Raw genomic sequence first — 16,068 nt, 5'->3', positions numbered from 1 at the left:
TCTCCTGATCTAACTAACGAACACACTAACAAAGACACACCCTATGTGCAAATTACAGAGACTTACCCAATTAGAATATCTCTGTGGCAATCCCTAGCCATCAACGATTTTCCCAGCCATATAATTGCTACTATTAACAACACGAGTTCCCAATTTAACAAATGGAAGCAAGATAAATGCCAACCTCATCCTGGCTTCTTCCAGCTTTATGATTCGCAGTGTAGTAAGCTATTGCCCTTGGTCTTTTGGAAATAGTGCCCATGTGAGAATTTTAATGACAATGCAGTACTGCTTCTGGTCTGTTCTGGATTTCCGAGGGCTTTGATTTCTTTATCATGGAGGAGAATCGGATAGTCAAGCGAACTGAGTCTATTATGCCCCAAGGACCTCCACTCAACAGCCTGTGTACTTCCTCACTCTTTACACTTAGCAATAGATTACTTGGCACAGAGACCCAAAATCAAGGAGGACACCTAAACAGTCTGGAATCAGCAGGGAGAGGAACCAAGGAGGTTTCTGGTGTAGCACCATGGGAGAGGATGGGTGGTAGGAAGAGGTGATATGACATATTGCTTAGATTTTCTGTGTCCTTTAGCATCACTGCCTTGTAGGTGAACGGCCACAACTGCTTTCCTCTCCAATAAGCTGCCATATTTTGGCACTGGCTCTGATTTCAATGCCTCCAGCATGGGAAACCAGACTTCCTGCCTGCCTGTATTCAGAAACTTTGTTAGTCCTTTTCTCAGGTCTTGCCATGCTTCTACAAAAAAAAAAAAAAATCACCAGTATGCATGGCCTTTTTATTACTATCCTTTATCCTTCTCTGAAACGGTCAGCAAATTGTTGCTCATATGCTGCTTCATAGGAATTACTTATGCACATGCTTTGAATCTCACTTGTCCCTGAAGTAAGTGTAGATTATGTTAAGTAAAACTACTTACCCGTAGATATCAGACAGAGCCCCAGACAGACAATGGGCCAAGACATAGAAGGATGATAGTGGCTTAAAAACACTATAATTACTTGCATTCAATAAGCATGGCATTTTCCCAGAGCTGTCTCTGTGGATGTTTATGCTATGTATGGCTCAGTAAGGCAACAAGGAGAGGACAAGGTCTCTTGCTCCCTTCTGCTGTCTAATCTGCTTAAAAGCAAGAAGATTTTCATTGTTCTTAGAGATCTGAGATCTGGATAACAAACTGACTATCCACTCCCATTTTTTGTCCATAATAAAAAGACAGCTATATTGTCCCAATTCTTGACCACGCTGTCTGCCCAGAAATAGTTTTGAGTAGTTCTCCTTCAAGAGTCTGATATTCCAGATGGGAACAGTTTCTGTAAAGCAGTGTTTTTACAAGGGCCATGAAAAAAGCTCAAAAAAAAGCATGAGAAAGGGGTCAAGATGTTGTTATGGAGTGACTAAACAGATCTTGACCTGTAGCTTTTGAAAAGGTCATATGTTTGCACTGCCCAGTCTTGGTCACGGTATCTGCACACACATCCTATTACTAAGCAAAGTGCAAATTCATTGATAAACAGTAAAAGAGGAGTGACACTCGGTCTCACACAAGTCTTTTGTACAGTATATTGCACTTGTAAATATACAATCAGTGACAAATTCTGAAAAGACACTACTCTTCCAGGGATTTTTTAAGCCAAATCTACCAGGACCTGAGATTACTAAAGCATCAGTGATAATAATTACAATGAGGAACTTCAGTTGACTTCAGATACACTTTCAGCTTCCTCAGACTGCCATCTGTAACTTAACAGTTTATAATTGAGGGCTATAGCTGACTTTAGTCAGAAAAATTAAGAAAGATTAGGGCGCTAGAAAAGCCTGTGATCACACAGATGTGAGAAAAAAAGATAGACTCCGGTTTATTCGGCTTTATGCAAGTCACGTGATGTAATTAATTCCAACTGCTTTTGGTCTCTGTACAGAAACTTCCAGTAAAAGATTTTTATGATGTAATAATTACCTTTTTCCTTTCATGATCCTTCTAACTATGCCTTAATTTATGATGCCTTTAATTAGCATACATGCATCCTGGGGCTACGATTGATGCACACTTATTTAAGCCAAAAGATAAATCTTAATGAAAGGGATTTTTAAAACAATAATTAACATGTTTTTTGATCATCATAACAGTAATTATTAGAGGCACAAAAATAAAATCAGATCTCAGAAGAAGCCATGAAGATCCTAAATAGGGTGGACTAGCAACACTGCCCTATTATTTTGCCAAGAAATGATACATAAAAGTGGCAGGAGTGAATCATCATACACTACTGGGAACTACACCCAGAGAAACCATGAGACAAAAATATGAGATGCACTAACCTCCACCATAAATTGCAAATTATAATCGCACAGCAGATAGTGTGCAACATGCTTTTTCTCATAGTTATCAACCTATGCTGTCCTTATGCCTCCACAAACATGATAGCTCATCAGATAAAGAAAACAATGGAAGAACCACAAAAGCATAGGCATTTTGGCTTGATATGAAAGGTCCATTTAATTTTAAGAAAATGTTTTTACTCTGAAGGATTATAAGCTCTCAACATGTGTCAAATAACCCAATCGAGCAGCCTTGTTCTTTATAAACCTATTACCTCCTAAACCCCCACTTTTTAGTGGGATTATATACACCTGAAGGGAGGCAAAACCAACAATGAAAAAAGCATACACGCTCCTACCTGCTGTCATCTTCCCCTTAGCAAATATTACTAGCACTCAGAATTTTTGCTCAGCTATGAAATCATTTTGCCCATATACACGCACAGGCAGACTGTAACTTGCAGACAGCCCTTTTGCAATGACAAACAGTAAAGAAGTCAAACAAAGTTGAAAATGCTTTTTAAAGAATATCCTATTCATTTTACCCCTGAGTCAGATTTACTTTAGGAATTAGATTCATAGAATCACAGAATGGGTTGGGTAGAAAGGGACCTTAAAAACCATCTGCTGCCGTGGGCAGGGACACCTACCACTAGACCAGGTTGGCCAGAGCCGCATCCAGCCTGGCACTGAACACTTCCAGGGATGGGGCATCCACAACTTCTCTGGGCAACCTGTTCCAGTGCCCCAAATAAAAAAAGTTTAACAGTACACACGGAAACCTCATTTAAAAGGAGATAGCAAAAAGAGAGGAATAAAGAGCTCCTTAAAGAAAAGGATATAGTATGGTACCTTTTCCAGTCAAAGTTTCTTCTTTTATTTTCCTCACCGCTTTTTGACCCTCACTTTCACTGTTTCCAGCTGTGAAAATACAGAAAATACAAAATTAGCAATGCAATCAACTTAAAAGTGTGAATATAAGCATGCCAGTGTGAAGTGCTAACCACAGGGTAAAACCAGTATGAAGTTTTAGGTGAAAAGGCATGCTTCGTTACTGTCAGGCAGCAGAGGTTTTCGAAGAGGGCTATACAAATGCACTGCTGTTCACACCAATTCTGCCTGTTTATCTCATTTATTCATATAAAATAGGACCATCTGCTGGCTGGACCAGCAGATTTGAGATGTAAGTCTCTGAGCCAAGTGAATTGTACCACATTCAGATTCTACAAAAGCTTCAAGTGTCCTGTCCTCTCTGTCACAGTGTCACAGAATCAGATGAAGTTGAAAGGGCCCTCAGGAGGTCATCTGGTTCAACCTCTTGTTCACATTGGCATGTACATGCTTGTATTTACTCTAAGATGTTAGAACATACTTTGCAGTGCTATTAAACTGATTCATGTCATCTCACAGAGAATGTGTTAAAAAAGTGGGAGTAAGCCCTTTGAAACAAAGCATGTGTCATCCATTGCCTGCGCTAGCTGAAGGCTCAGAGCACTGAATGGAGATTTTAGGGAACTCCCAACCACTTTGAGGAGCTAATGCACCCTTTTGAGGATGGAGTTTTAGCTGTACAAGGATTCCAAACACATCTTTTTTTCATGATATACAGGAAAAACCAGCATTTACATAAATTTAGCCAAAATAAATACATTTAGCATTCCAGATACTGGAGAGAAAATAATTCTCACATAAAATCTAGAGTCATACAGGTCTACAACTGTTCTCTATAAGTTCCATTAACTATGGGGTTATATAACTCAGACTGACCAAGAAAGAAAGAAAGAAGAAAAAAAACCCAAAGCATATATTTGCAGTATTTTCTTCTTGATGTTTTTTTTACCTTTAAAACCATCCAGCCTTGTACAAAACAAAAAAATTCAGTTTGATGTTAATTTCCAGATATAGATGCAGCATCAACAGATAAACCCTCCAGTGAAACTGCCATTTCTGGGGAAATCTGTGCACAGGCTTTATGGGCAAGAGATCAATTTTCCTCACTGTTCCACCTCAAGAAGGGTAGTAGAGTAGGATTTCAGTGGTTTATTATGATGGATAGAGCTATACCAGAGATAAAAATACTTTTGTACCAATTCTGTGAAGGTTTTATTTGATTCCTCTTTCATTCGGCACCCCTCAAGCAGAGATCAAGCTTATTAAAGCCTCCAGTGTCTTGATTTAACTCTCAGTGTGTTCACTTAATTTGTTCTTTTAAAAGAGCTTGTGTTGACAACAAATTTTAATTTGCTTTATTTTGCTGTTATATAAATGGTTATTCATTAAAGCTCAGCATCTTCCAAATGAGCTCATTTTATTCATATTTGCATATTTTTCACCCTAGACCACTGGGGAAAAAAAATTATTTTGCTAAACAGTCACTTCAGATGTCTGTTTCCAGCCTGATACAACAGAGAGTTTGAAAACCAGATACTGAAGGCTGGAGTATCACAAAACTGAAATAGCCTCAGTTGAAACTGCCACTTTAATAGAGGCTTTTGAAATCCTTCTTTCAAATAAAATGCTGTAAGAAAGAATAAAGACACTGCACAAATGACCAAAATCCTTACAAAAAGTTCAAAGACATATATCAGAAAGATACCATAAAACTGCTTCTGACTTAGGTTAAGGAGATCAGCACTCCTTGCCGCAGATGGGTGGGAGAGGAAAGGAACATTGCACTGTCACACTGCTTCCCTTCTAGCATGTCCTTCTGGGATCCTCTATGCAAAGTGAGTGGTAGATGTGAAAAAGATCAACCTCCTTTTAAGTGCTACATTAATTATTCAAAATTTAAAAAAAAAAAGTCACCAAGCTAAAACAAACAGTTTCAGGCTGGGAAATGTCAAAACTAATTTGCGTCTTCGTGGTGAAGTTGGGTCACTAAAGAGCACAACCTTCAAGTGCACTGAACAGGTGTACAGCACCCTAAACAAAGGAGGAGGATGGTTTACTATATAAGGATCAAATTCTCACCACTGTCAGCTAGACTAGATCCTCAGTAGAATATTTGTAGTGATTCTTTAAAAAACTTTGTGATATACAAAATAATCCTCTGTCTGAACTTTTTTCAATGAGTCACCATAATTTTCATACGGTCCACATACCAGAATTTATCCATTTTAAGCAGTAAAGCATCTGTAGCATAAGATCTGCCTACTCTGAATTTAAGTGGTTTGTAGGAAAGAGTAAGAAAGGGAAGACAGATCATGTTTTTTATGCAGTGAGGGAATCTTAACAAAAGCTTTGAGAAAAAGGCATTCATTGTTTTGGGAGGCTAGATCATCAAAGTACCCAAAACTGTAAAAATCTTTCTTTTCATGCTGATTTAAAGTGTCTGTTGGGAGCTCAAAATAGATATAGTTGTCTCAAGAACTGTTTATGCAAGCTGTTCAGAGCCCTATCTGATGTTTTTCTTGCCCTTAGCCCCCACAGAATAGTGAAAAATTTAGGTGAGGCTGATTTAATAACAGTGCTGACTACAATCAATTCTGAAAATAAAACTAATAACATAAACACAAATTTATTTTAAATGGATGCATCTGTATAAAATCAGATGTCATTTCAGTGACTTACAAAATTCTAATTCTCAGTAAAATACTGAAACTTGTCCTTGGAAAAAAAAGGTAAATATATTTAAATACAGCTTTTAGTCAAAAAAAATTTACTCTTCTCTTCAACATTCACTTACGCAAACACCACAAGTCAAAGCACATTGATATAAAGCCACCAGCGAAGTACATAGAAAAATTCTTATCAGCATCAATAGGCTTTGGATCTTATCCTAAATGTCAGCCTCTGTCATCTTAATCACTTAAGTAGATCCTAACTCTGAAAGTTATTTCAGGGATTTCAACAGAATTATCACAGAGATTGCTAAGTCTGAATAAGGCTGGAAAAAGCACAGCCCATAAAAAACCCGGCATGGGCTAAAAACACATTATAGCTAGTTAAGGGGTTCTGATACATCTATATGTATTCTTTATATAATATTTTTAATTTCTTTGAATGTGAATATTTCTCCAAAAGAGTAATTGCTACTCACATCCTGAATTTATGTACAAAATTGATCCTGATTAAAAAAAGCAAGATTCTTTCCAACTGGTGTTTTGCAAAACTAGGAATTTGAAATATTGACTTTCAAGGGAATGTACTGCAAGGCATTATAAAGAAATTTAAAATGGTCTATGATCAACGATAGAGCCTGTAAAGCTTACAGTTGCCTGGAGAGAATAAACCCGCAAATTTAAAAAGCCCTCACTTACCTAAGCTGTCAGGAGAAAAATTTCCTGACTTTCAGCAAGATAGCAAAAAACAAAGACAAATAAAAACGTTTTGAGATGAACAACTAGAAGATGCAAACCAACCAGCATGTGGTGGTCCAGAGAAAGACCCGACTGCTCCTGCTTGGAGCCTGAGAGCTGCCCTGTGCACCAACGCACCCCTCAGCCTGCTAAACCCACTGCAGTGAACCCGAGGAGGGGAGGCAGGGGTGAGCCTCCCAGCTCTTCCACACACCTCAGCTGCTGGCAAGTGCGATCCCCTCATTCAGCAGTGCCTGGGGAACCAGAGATAAACACTCATCCCCTGACTTATGTAGCCATAATTATGTATCAGTTAATCCCTGAAACAAAGCAAACAGGGTTTGCAGCATGCCCCATGGCCCTCCCCTTCCCCACTGCTGACTGAAGTAAACAAAATTTAGAAGTAGTGCCCATAAACTCTAATGTATATGTGCATTACCAGGAAAAGCTTGGTGGTACAGTAATAACTTCCGTATAAGTGTATACCGTCTGATTAAGGAGTTGCAATGGGTGATGGTTAGGTGTCTTTGTGCCACAGAATATAAAAAAGTTTCCAAATGAAAATTGGAATTAAGGTGCCTCAGAGTATCATAATCCTCATTATGATTGAAGGGGAGCTGATTTCACTGGAGCGTGAGCCCGAACACAGGGCTTGTGAGGGCACCCAATACCTCAAGAGAAAAACAAAATCCTATCAGCTGGAGGATTACAATTTTATGAGTGTGCACAACAAACAGCACATGCCTAAGAGAGAGGAATTTCTGCCCCCAAAAAACCTCTGAGGATGAGAAATTTGAACTCATTACAATATGAGCAGGTTTTAAAAGGAATTTATAACATCTTCAATAAAAAGGAATGCAGATCTTGTGTCTCACCTGTAAAATGTTTAAGGCATGAATTTCAATAAAGCTAGGTATAAGGATGTGACCAGGTATTAAAAAAAAATTACAAAAATGATACAAAGCTTCCTTAATGTCTAGATATCACACATCTTTTGTCATCCAGTTCATCATACAGCAGTCACAATTAAATACATGCCTTTTTGATATGGAAGATGAAAATATTGTTTTAAGTGTTCCTTTGAGAAAAGAAGCAAAACTGAGCAAGGGAGAGAATGTCGGATTGCAACGAGAAAAGAAATCCTCATTCTTGTCCTAGGTTTCTGCAACCCACCTGTTCCAACAAGAAGTTAAGAGTGACTCTGTTTATCAAACGAAAAGTACATCTAAACAAGTGCCCTGTTTCAAACAATAATCTATAGCAGGTGCTTAAGGAAGAGGTATAAGTGAGAGCATTGAGTCTAGGAGTGGTATTTTCCAATACATCCTCCCAGAAGCAAGAAGTTTCAGAGATTTCCTGACTCAAAGATTGCACGTAGTCTCTCAATGAACCTAATTGCACTTTCAATTCATTCAAGTGCTTGGCTGCCAAAGGGTTCTGGGACAACAGGCTCTGTTAATTCATGACACACTTAATTACATTCAAAAGGTTGTACTTCAGTAGTTTGTTTGTTGTTGGGGTTTTTTTATTTTGTTGGATGTTCTCTACTTTGTGCACAATAAGACAGGGAATGACCACTTCTCATTTATTTTCTATACCATTCATAATTGTATGATATTACACCTCAGTCATCCGTTGGGAAGCAGAAGAACTTTTGTTCTGTGCCCCACCTTGTACAAAGCTATCCCATACTCCTCACCCTCACTCTTTAGGGTTTTTTTCCAGTTCAACCAGACTTCTTTTGAGTATGCACAACAGGATGAACCAATGGTTTCTACAGAAGAAGAGGGACGCTTCCTGTCCTGTTTTCATCTTCTTTCCTGCTAAGCAATACAATTTTATTTGCCTTTATGACTGTCATTAAATGTCGATGATGTTATGCAGAGAGCTTTCAACAGTAAATCACAATATTTATTTAACTTTTTGTGTGTTATAGTTAATTTAGACCCTATTCTTATAAATACATAGGTGTGGCTGTTTTTCCTCATATGCAGTATTTGCATTTACTAACACTCTGTATTTATCCATCCCTTCATAACCTGGTAATTCAGTATTGGGAGATTATTCCCCATTCTTCACAGTAGTTAAGATTTCATAAGGCATCTCTGGACATCATCCAGTTCCACCCCTGTTACAACTGGTGGCTCAGCACCATGTCCAATCAGGTCTTGAGTATTTCCAGGGATGGAGACTCCACAACCTCTTTAAGCAGCCTGTGTCAGTGCTCGACCACCCTCAACATAAAAAAATGAAAAAAAGAAAGAAAAAAAAAGTGGGGTTTTTTTCCCCTTTAGGTATTTATGCACATGGAAAATGTCCCCCTGACCCTTCTCTCCTCTTAGGGCTAAATACAGTTCTCTCAGCCTCTCCTTGTATGTCAGAAGCTCAAATCTCTTAATTATCAATAGTCAAATTCATTTGACTAGCCTAAACACATTTACACAAAATGTATCATTTCACTGTTCATCCTGTATTCTGTATCTATCTTTTATAAATTTGCTGAACATATGTCTATGGGGCCAGGAGTATCTTTGCTTCAGTCCAAAGCTGACAAATAACTCCTCAATATTGTTTTCTGTCTCCTACTCCATTACTAATCTACAAGAGATCTTCCTCTTATCTCAAGACAACCCAGCCACTTGAAAATCTTTTGGCACAAACCTTACCAAAAGTTTTTCAAAGCCAAGATTAAATTCATTCACACAGTTGCTGAAAACTTCAAAGCATTTAATAAATGCTTAATGAATAAGTTTAGCAAATGTCTAGAAAAAATGCACTAACTCTTCCAAAATTCATCAATACGTATTTAACTCTTCATTTTTTTAAGTGCCTGACTTTTTTTTTCAATATAAAAAACACACTCACTGGACTATGCACAACGTCTTTCCCAAAACTGCCCAACGCTCATATTTGCCTACCTTACACTTCTCCTATTTCCATGATGATTTAAGGTCCTATGCAGCAGATACTAGTCCAGAAATATTTTTATGCTTCTAAGAGATTTTGGTTTTAATCACAGTGGCTTGTTTTAGACTGTTTTAACTTCTTTTCTGATGGATAGTACTGTATTTATACTGAGTTTGTAATAATATCTATACTATTCATAAGCACTCTATCTTTTTAGCTGCTCATTTTACATGCTTCTTCAGAGAGAGTGAAGAGATTGAAGACTTCAAGCCCATTTGGTTGCTCCTCATAAGGATGCCTTTCTATGCCTCTGATAAGTTTGTTTTCCTCTAAACCCTTTAAATTTTTATACTACCTGTTTTGGAAGCCGAATAGTCTCCCTGTAATCCAGGAGGAAACAGTTAGCAACCTGCTGAGCCACTTGGATCCTCACAAGTCTATGGGACCAGATGGGATCCACCCAAGGGTGAGGAGGGAGCTGGCAGAAGAGCTCACCAAGCCGCTCTCCATCATTTACCAACAGTCCTGGCTCACTGGGGAGGTCTCAGATGACTGGAAGCTGGCAAATGTCACGCTGATCCACAAAAGGGGCTAGAAGGAGGACCTGGGAAACTACAGGCCCGTCAGCCTGACCTCAGTGCCTGGCAAGGTTATGGAGCAGATCACCCTAAGTGCATCACACAACATCTACAGGATGGACAAGGGATCAGACCCAGCCAGCACAGGTTTAGGAAGGGCAGGTCCTGTCTGAGCAACCTGATCTCATTTTATGATCAGGTGACCCGCCTGATGGATGAGGGGAAGGATGTGGATGTGGTCTATCTGGACTTCAGCAAAGCCTTTGACACCATCTCCCACAGCATATTCCTGAAAAAGCCGGCAGCCCACGGCCTGGACAGGGGCACTCTCTGCTGGCTTAGGAACTGGCTGGATGGCCAAGCCCAGAGAGTGGTGGTGAATGGTGCTGCATCCAGTTGGTGGCTGGTCACTAGTGGTGTCCTCCAAGGATCAGTGTTGGGCCCACTCCTGTTTAATATGTTTATTGATGATCTGGATGAGGGGATTGAGTCCACCATCAGCAAATTTGCAGGTGACACCAAATTGGTGGGGACTATTGATCTGCTGGAAGGCAGGAGGGCTCTTCAGAGGGACCTGGACAAGCTGCAGAGATGGTCTGATTCCAATGGGATGAGGTTCAACAAGGCCAAGTACCAGGTCCTGCTCTTTCACCACAACAACCCCCTGCAGCGCTACAGGCTGGGGACAGAGTGGCTGGAGAGCAGCCAGGCAGAAAAGGACCTGGGAATTTGGATTGACAGGAAGCTGAACATGAGCCCAGGTAGTCAAGAAGGCCAATGGCATCCTGGCCTGTATCAGGAACAGTGTGGCCAACAGGTCCAGGGAAATGATTCTTCCCCTATACTCAGCACTGGTGAGGCCACACCTGGAGTACTGTGTCCAGTTCTGGGCCCCTCAGTTCAGGAAGGATATTGAGGTGCTGGAGCAGGTCCAGAGAAGAGCAACAAGGCTGGTAAAGGGACTGGAGCATAAGTCCTGTGAGGAGAGGCTGAGGGTTGTTTAGCCTGGAGAAGATGAGGCTCAGGGGAGACCTCATCACTCTCTACAACTCCCTGAAAGGAGGCTGTAGCCAGGTGGGCATCGATCTCTTCTCCCAGGCAACGAGAAGTAGGACAAGAGGGCATGGTCTTAAGCTCTGTCAGGGAGGTTTAGGTTGGATATTAGGAAGAAATTTTTTACTGAAAGACTAATCAGATATTGGAATGGTCTGCCCAGGTAGGTGGTGGTTCAGCGTCCCTGGAGGTTTTTAAGCTGAGACTGGATGTGGCACTTAGTGCCATGGTTTGGTAACCATGGCAGTGTTGGATCAAGGGTTAAACTTGATGATCTCTAAGGTCCTTTCCAACCCGGTTGATTCTATGATTCTATGAAATAGGCAGAACAGAACCCAACATAGTATTTAAGGTCCTGGCCCACAAAGGATTCATACAGTTGAATTAACTCATGTTGTCTGTTTTGTTTGTTCATTTTATAAAAATTTCTAATACTTATTTTGGTTTTTACAAGCTATTGAGCACCGAGTTTCACAGAACAATCTATTGTGACCCCAGGATCTACCTCCAAAGTGATGATGGTCAATACAGAATCCATCATTTCTTTTTCTGAATTTTTTTCCCCACATCCATCACTCCATATTGATCTACACTGAACTACACATGCCTTTTAACACTCAGTTTCTTATGGTCTTCCTGTAATTCCTCACACATCCCTGGTCTTTACTACCCTGAATAATTTAATACAGTTTGAAGTGCTTGTCACTTCATTATTTGCTCCTCCTCTAAAATTACATGTTAAAAGCATGGGTTCTAACACATATCCCTGCTGAACTCCAAGGATAACACCCTCTCTACCAAGAAAATAAACATTTATGTCTATGTTCTATCTTAACATGCAAAGTTATTGTATGAATGTAATGGCATTTGTACTTATCTTTTGGGCTGTGTAGTATCCTGAACAGCCTTGAGAATTTTGCTTTAAAGTTTCTAGAAATCCAAACAAACCATATCAAGCCAAATCTCTCTCATTTTCCTGATGGTTGAGCTCAGTAAATCAAAGTATTTTACTATGTAATACACCTCTACAGTTGATTGAGTTCTACCTCAGATTAGTTCCCAAAAGAGAATTCTTATGCTCTGTCTTTTCAGATGTTTGTCACTATTTTAATATTAGTTTGGGACCCCTGGTGGCCTAGTGGTTAGCATGCAGGACTCTCACTGCTGCGACCCAGGTTCGATTCCCCAGTCCCCCGGGCAGATGGAGCTCGTTAGCCCTGTGAGGCCATCCATCTATGAGAAGGTCACTCTAAACAAACCTACGTCCTGAGGACCTCACTGCCATTGTCCAAGCTTGCTTGGCCCCGGCAGATGAACCTTAGGATTAAAGGGTGGGCTCAGTTCACCGCATGCTGTGTCTCACCTAAAAAAAATCCATTGCGCAGGCTGGAAAGGTAAAAGAACTTTCCCAAAATCTTTGTTTGCGAAGACTGGCCATTATTATTATTATTATATTATTATTATTATTAATAATAGTTTAAAGGTCCCAAGGAATGCTCCAATGAATTAGTTCATAAATAAGCAGCCTTAAACCACTGCCAGTTATTTAAAGGAAAAGTTCTTTTTAAAGCAAGGACATGATGGTCTTCAAAGAGAAATTAGGAACTAAAGTGTTTCCAAAATTCTTATGTATTTGGAAGACTGTGTGTGGCTGTGTGCAGATGTACAGTGCATAAATAACAGACAGTACTGTAAGTAGAGTTTTTCATAACCCTGATTACAGTGTACTGATATGCTAGAACCTGAACTGAATGACAATTATAAAGCAATCTGCATACATTTTCTTAGTGCTCATACCAGAAAAAAGAAATCATCACCCACTTTTAATATGCTGGTAACATTTTGATACTAACTCTAGAACTCATCCAGGCCTAACAAAACCTAGCTAAAATTAGGAAGATAAACACTTTTCTAGAAAAAAATGATAACTCAAGCATCTCATAGATCTATGCATAGTAAGGAAAGACTATTAAAGTAACCCATAGAAATTTTCAGTAATTGAAATTAAATCAAACTGTCTTTGAAAATGAACAACTGCACCATCTTGATAGGATTTAATTATCCCTGTAAAGTCACTTTGTAGTATTATACAATAGAAGAATTGTCTGATTTATAGTGCAGAGAATACAGCTTGAAAATTGGAAACTAATGTGAACGAAAGATGTGGCAGGACTATCTCTTGCTTGGCCTCCTGCAGGGCTTACAGACATCACATAGAAGTGCTGAGTCTGGTGATGGAACTACATTTATTTATGCCAAAATTGTAGGGCTCAAATAAGTCACCAGAATACATATACATATACATAAATATAATGAGATTGCTTCCTTCAAAGTGTAAGCCTGTCTTAGAAAACTGCGACACTGATATACTCGGACACTAAATATTGATTACAGTGTCCTGAACCTGGTGTTTTATACCAAGCAGAATATGTGTAACATTGTCAAGCTGCACATCTTTTGATTTTCCTCTACCATTATCAGGAGGGATCATCAAAGCTTCTATATTAAATATTCTCATATTTTATAGTCTTCTTTTATTAATGCACTGAGGGGAAAGAAAAAAGAAAAATCAAACTGAAGCTCCCTTCTTTGAGTCAATGATTTTAACATGCACTCACAGAATCCTCGTAAAATTAATAACCTGTGATAAAGGATGGAAGGAATAGGAAGAGTTTATAGTTCTAATCAGTCTAAATACAGACTCACAAAACCATGGCAGACACTGTGAACCACAGCTGAACCTACTGGGTTTCAATAATGAGGGCCGGGGAGATCATAGAAATGTCTGGGATATCTTGATTTCCAGTGTCCTTATTGTTAAGAGCATATTTATTTGTAAGTGCACACAAAACACCTTCAATATCAGTCACCACTCAACAGGCACCAAAAACAGTGTGGCATTTACCTTCTCTCTCTGAAAATGAAATTGCAACCTATCGAGTAGTAAATTGCATAGGAGGGAGCAGAAGCTCCCTGTGTGGCTTGACTCTGAAGACACCACTGGCATCAGCTTTCCCTACTAGGGGTTTGCTGTCTGCCATGAGATTTTCCTGAAGTAAAAGCCATGCTGACTGTGAGTAATCATATTGCAGCCTGTCAAAAAATCTCAATGAAATTTATCAAACAAATGTGCAGAAAATTACTTTCAACATTTCAGCATTCAGCCCAGCCTCTTTCCCAGAGGGAGGCTGAGGGCAGGGTGAGCAGCACCCACAGAGGGAACCCATTGGTGGGAGAAAGGAGTCTTGTGCACCAGCACTGGAACAGGAAAGGAATAAGGTGTAAAAGCAGTATGCAACTGCTTGCTGAAAAGGCTCTGAGTTAACACACTGCCTTTTCATACAGTGCCTATTCATGTTCCACAAGGTAACATGCTTTCTACTTATTTGTTTTCCTCATTCCATTGGTAGATTGGATTTAAAAGGAGGTTGCTTCAAATATTTACTCCTCTAAAATGTCAAACTGAGTCAAAATCACATCCATCACAAACGGTGAATCATTTTTCACATCAGATATTCAGGTTTGACTCATTTGCCTGCTGCAGGGGTATCATTTTTATTGCTAAAGTTCCTGTAATGGGAAAGAAGCATTCAGTGAATGAGCAAGATTGACTGTAAGCTACACGTGAGTCTTCCCTGAAAGCCCAAATTCACCTAACATTCACATCTTTCTAACATAAGTTCATGTCTCTATACAAACATAGGGTGAAAACACTTCTAGAGGAGAAAGCTTGAGCACACTTGCTGTCTTATTTGAGCCTTGCGTGGCCTGAAGCTGAATGTGCTAAAGCATGCCAATGTGCCAGCAGGTGTTGTAAGCATACTCTGAACACTTGGGCCCAACAGTCAGGAACAAGGATGGAAGGTCACTGCATTTAATGTGCTTTTGAAACTGTTTTGATCTTGCAGCTGGAAAAAATCCTGGTACTATCCATTCTACTGACTGGGTTGCTTTGCTCTGAGAATTTCACAGGCAGAGAAGATAGCTGTGACTCACAGTGTTTAGGTCAGAGTTTGCCTGGAAGAAAAGAATCAGTTGGAAATCTTACTCATTAAATGCTTCCTATAATTAATTTCATTAATTTACATTTGTAGAGATTCGTAATGCAAATAGTAAGGTTGATACAACTGAAGAGTGAATGGAAGTGTATGTGTTTTTAAGCACCAGAAGAAAGAGCAAAGCAAAGTGTTAAAGAATGCCCTTTGATGAAAAATAAAGGACATGTTTAGAGGACACTGTTCCTGTTTTGTTTATGTCAAGGCCACAGCACAGAAGACTTGCCAGTCTTGATGTAGATGGCCATGCACTCTGCCACCAGGAGGATAATATCCAGGTTGCAGCATATCACCCATATCATTATTTTTCCTGTTAGCCCACCCTAAAAATAGGCTATAGATGTAGCCTATATATTTCAGACAAGGAAAAATGTACTAAGAGCTGGTGAACAATATAAAAGATCACAGAATCACAGAATGGTTGTGTGGAAGGGAGCTCTGTCCAATCTCCCTCCTAAAGCAGTTTCACCTAGAACAAGTTGCACAGGGTCGCATTCAGATAAGTTTTTAATATCTCCAGAGACAGAGACTCCACAACCTCTCTGGGCAGATCTGACCATAAACTAGCCCGTTATTTCTGATCAAAAAGAACCAAAGAGACAGGATAAGGACTTTGTAGCTGGCATACGTTTTCCTGTACTCAGGTGATGCTCATCAGACCACATGAGCTTACACCACATCTTGATGCTTGTGAGAGTATGGGAGTGAGTGTGAGTGAATGAGATCTATGAGGGAGTGATTGTGAGTTGAAAAATTTCAGCTTATTTAGAGATTCTGTACCTAAACATCACACTCCCATTCCCCAAACTCTCACACTGAATTTTGTTACACAG

At 39.6% G+C, this 16,068-nt stretch overlaps 1 protein-coding gene across 3 annotated transcripts in view; it reads right to left on the bottom strand.

Moving 5' to 3' along the window:
• DHRSX (dehydrogenase/reductase X-linked) overlaps positions 1 to 16,068 on the bottom strand; it is a 208,749-nt gene that overhangs the window by 111,822 nt on the left and 80,859 nt on the right. For all 3 annotated transcript variants that reach the window (XM_027674782.1, XM_027674781.1, XM_027674779.1), the window contains one exon: positions 3,197 to 3,265. In XM_027674782.1, coding sequence (XP_027530583.1) covers positions 3,197 to 3,265 — 69 coding nt within the window. The remainder of the gene's footprint in view (positions 1 to 3,196; positions 3,266 to 16,068) is intronic.

This window comes from Neopelma chrysocephalum, unplaced genomic scaffold (genome assembly GCF_003984885.1).
Source record: "Neopelma chrysocephalum unplaced genomic scaffold, ASM398488v2 Primary Assembly neopelma1_25, whole genome shotgun sequence".
NCBI classification, from domain to species: domain Eukaryota; kingdom Metazoa; phylum Chordata; class Aves; order Passeriformes; family Pipridae; genus Neopelma; species Neopelma chrysocephalum.
This window is presented reverse-complemented; position numbering and strand designations above follow the sequence as displayed.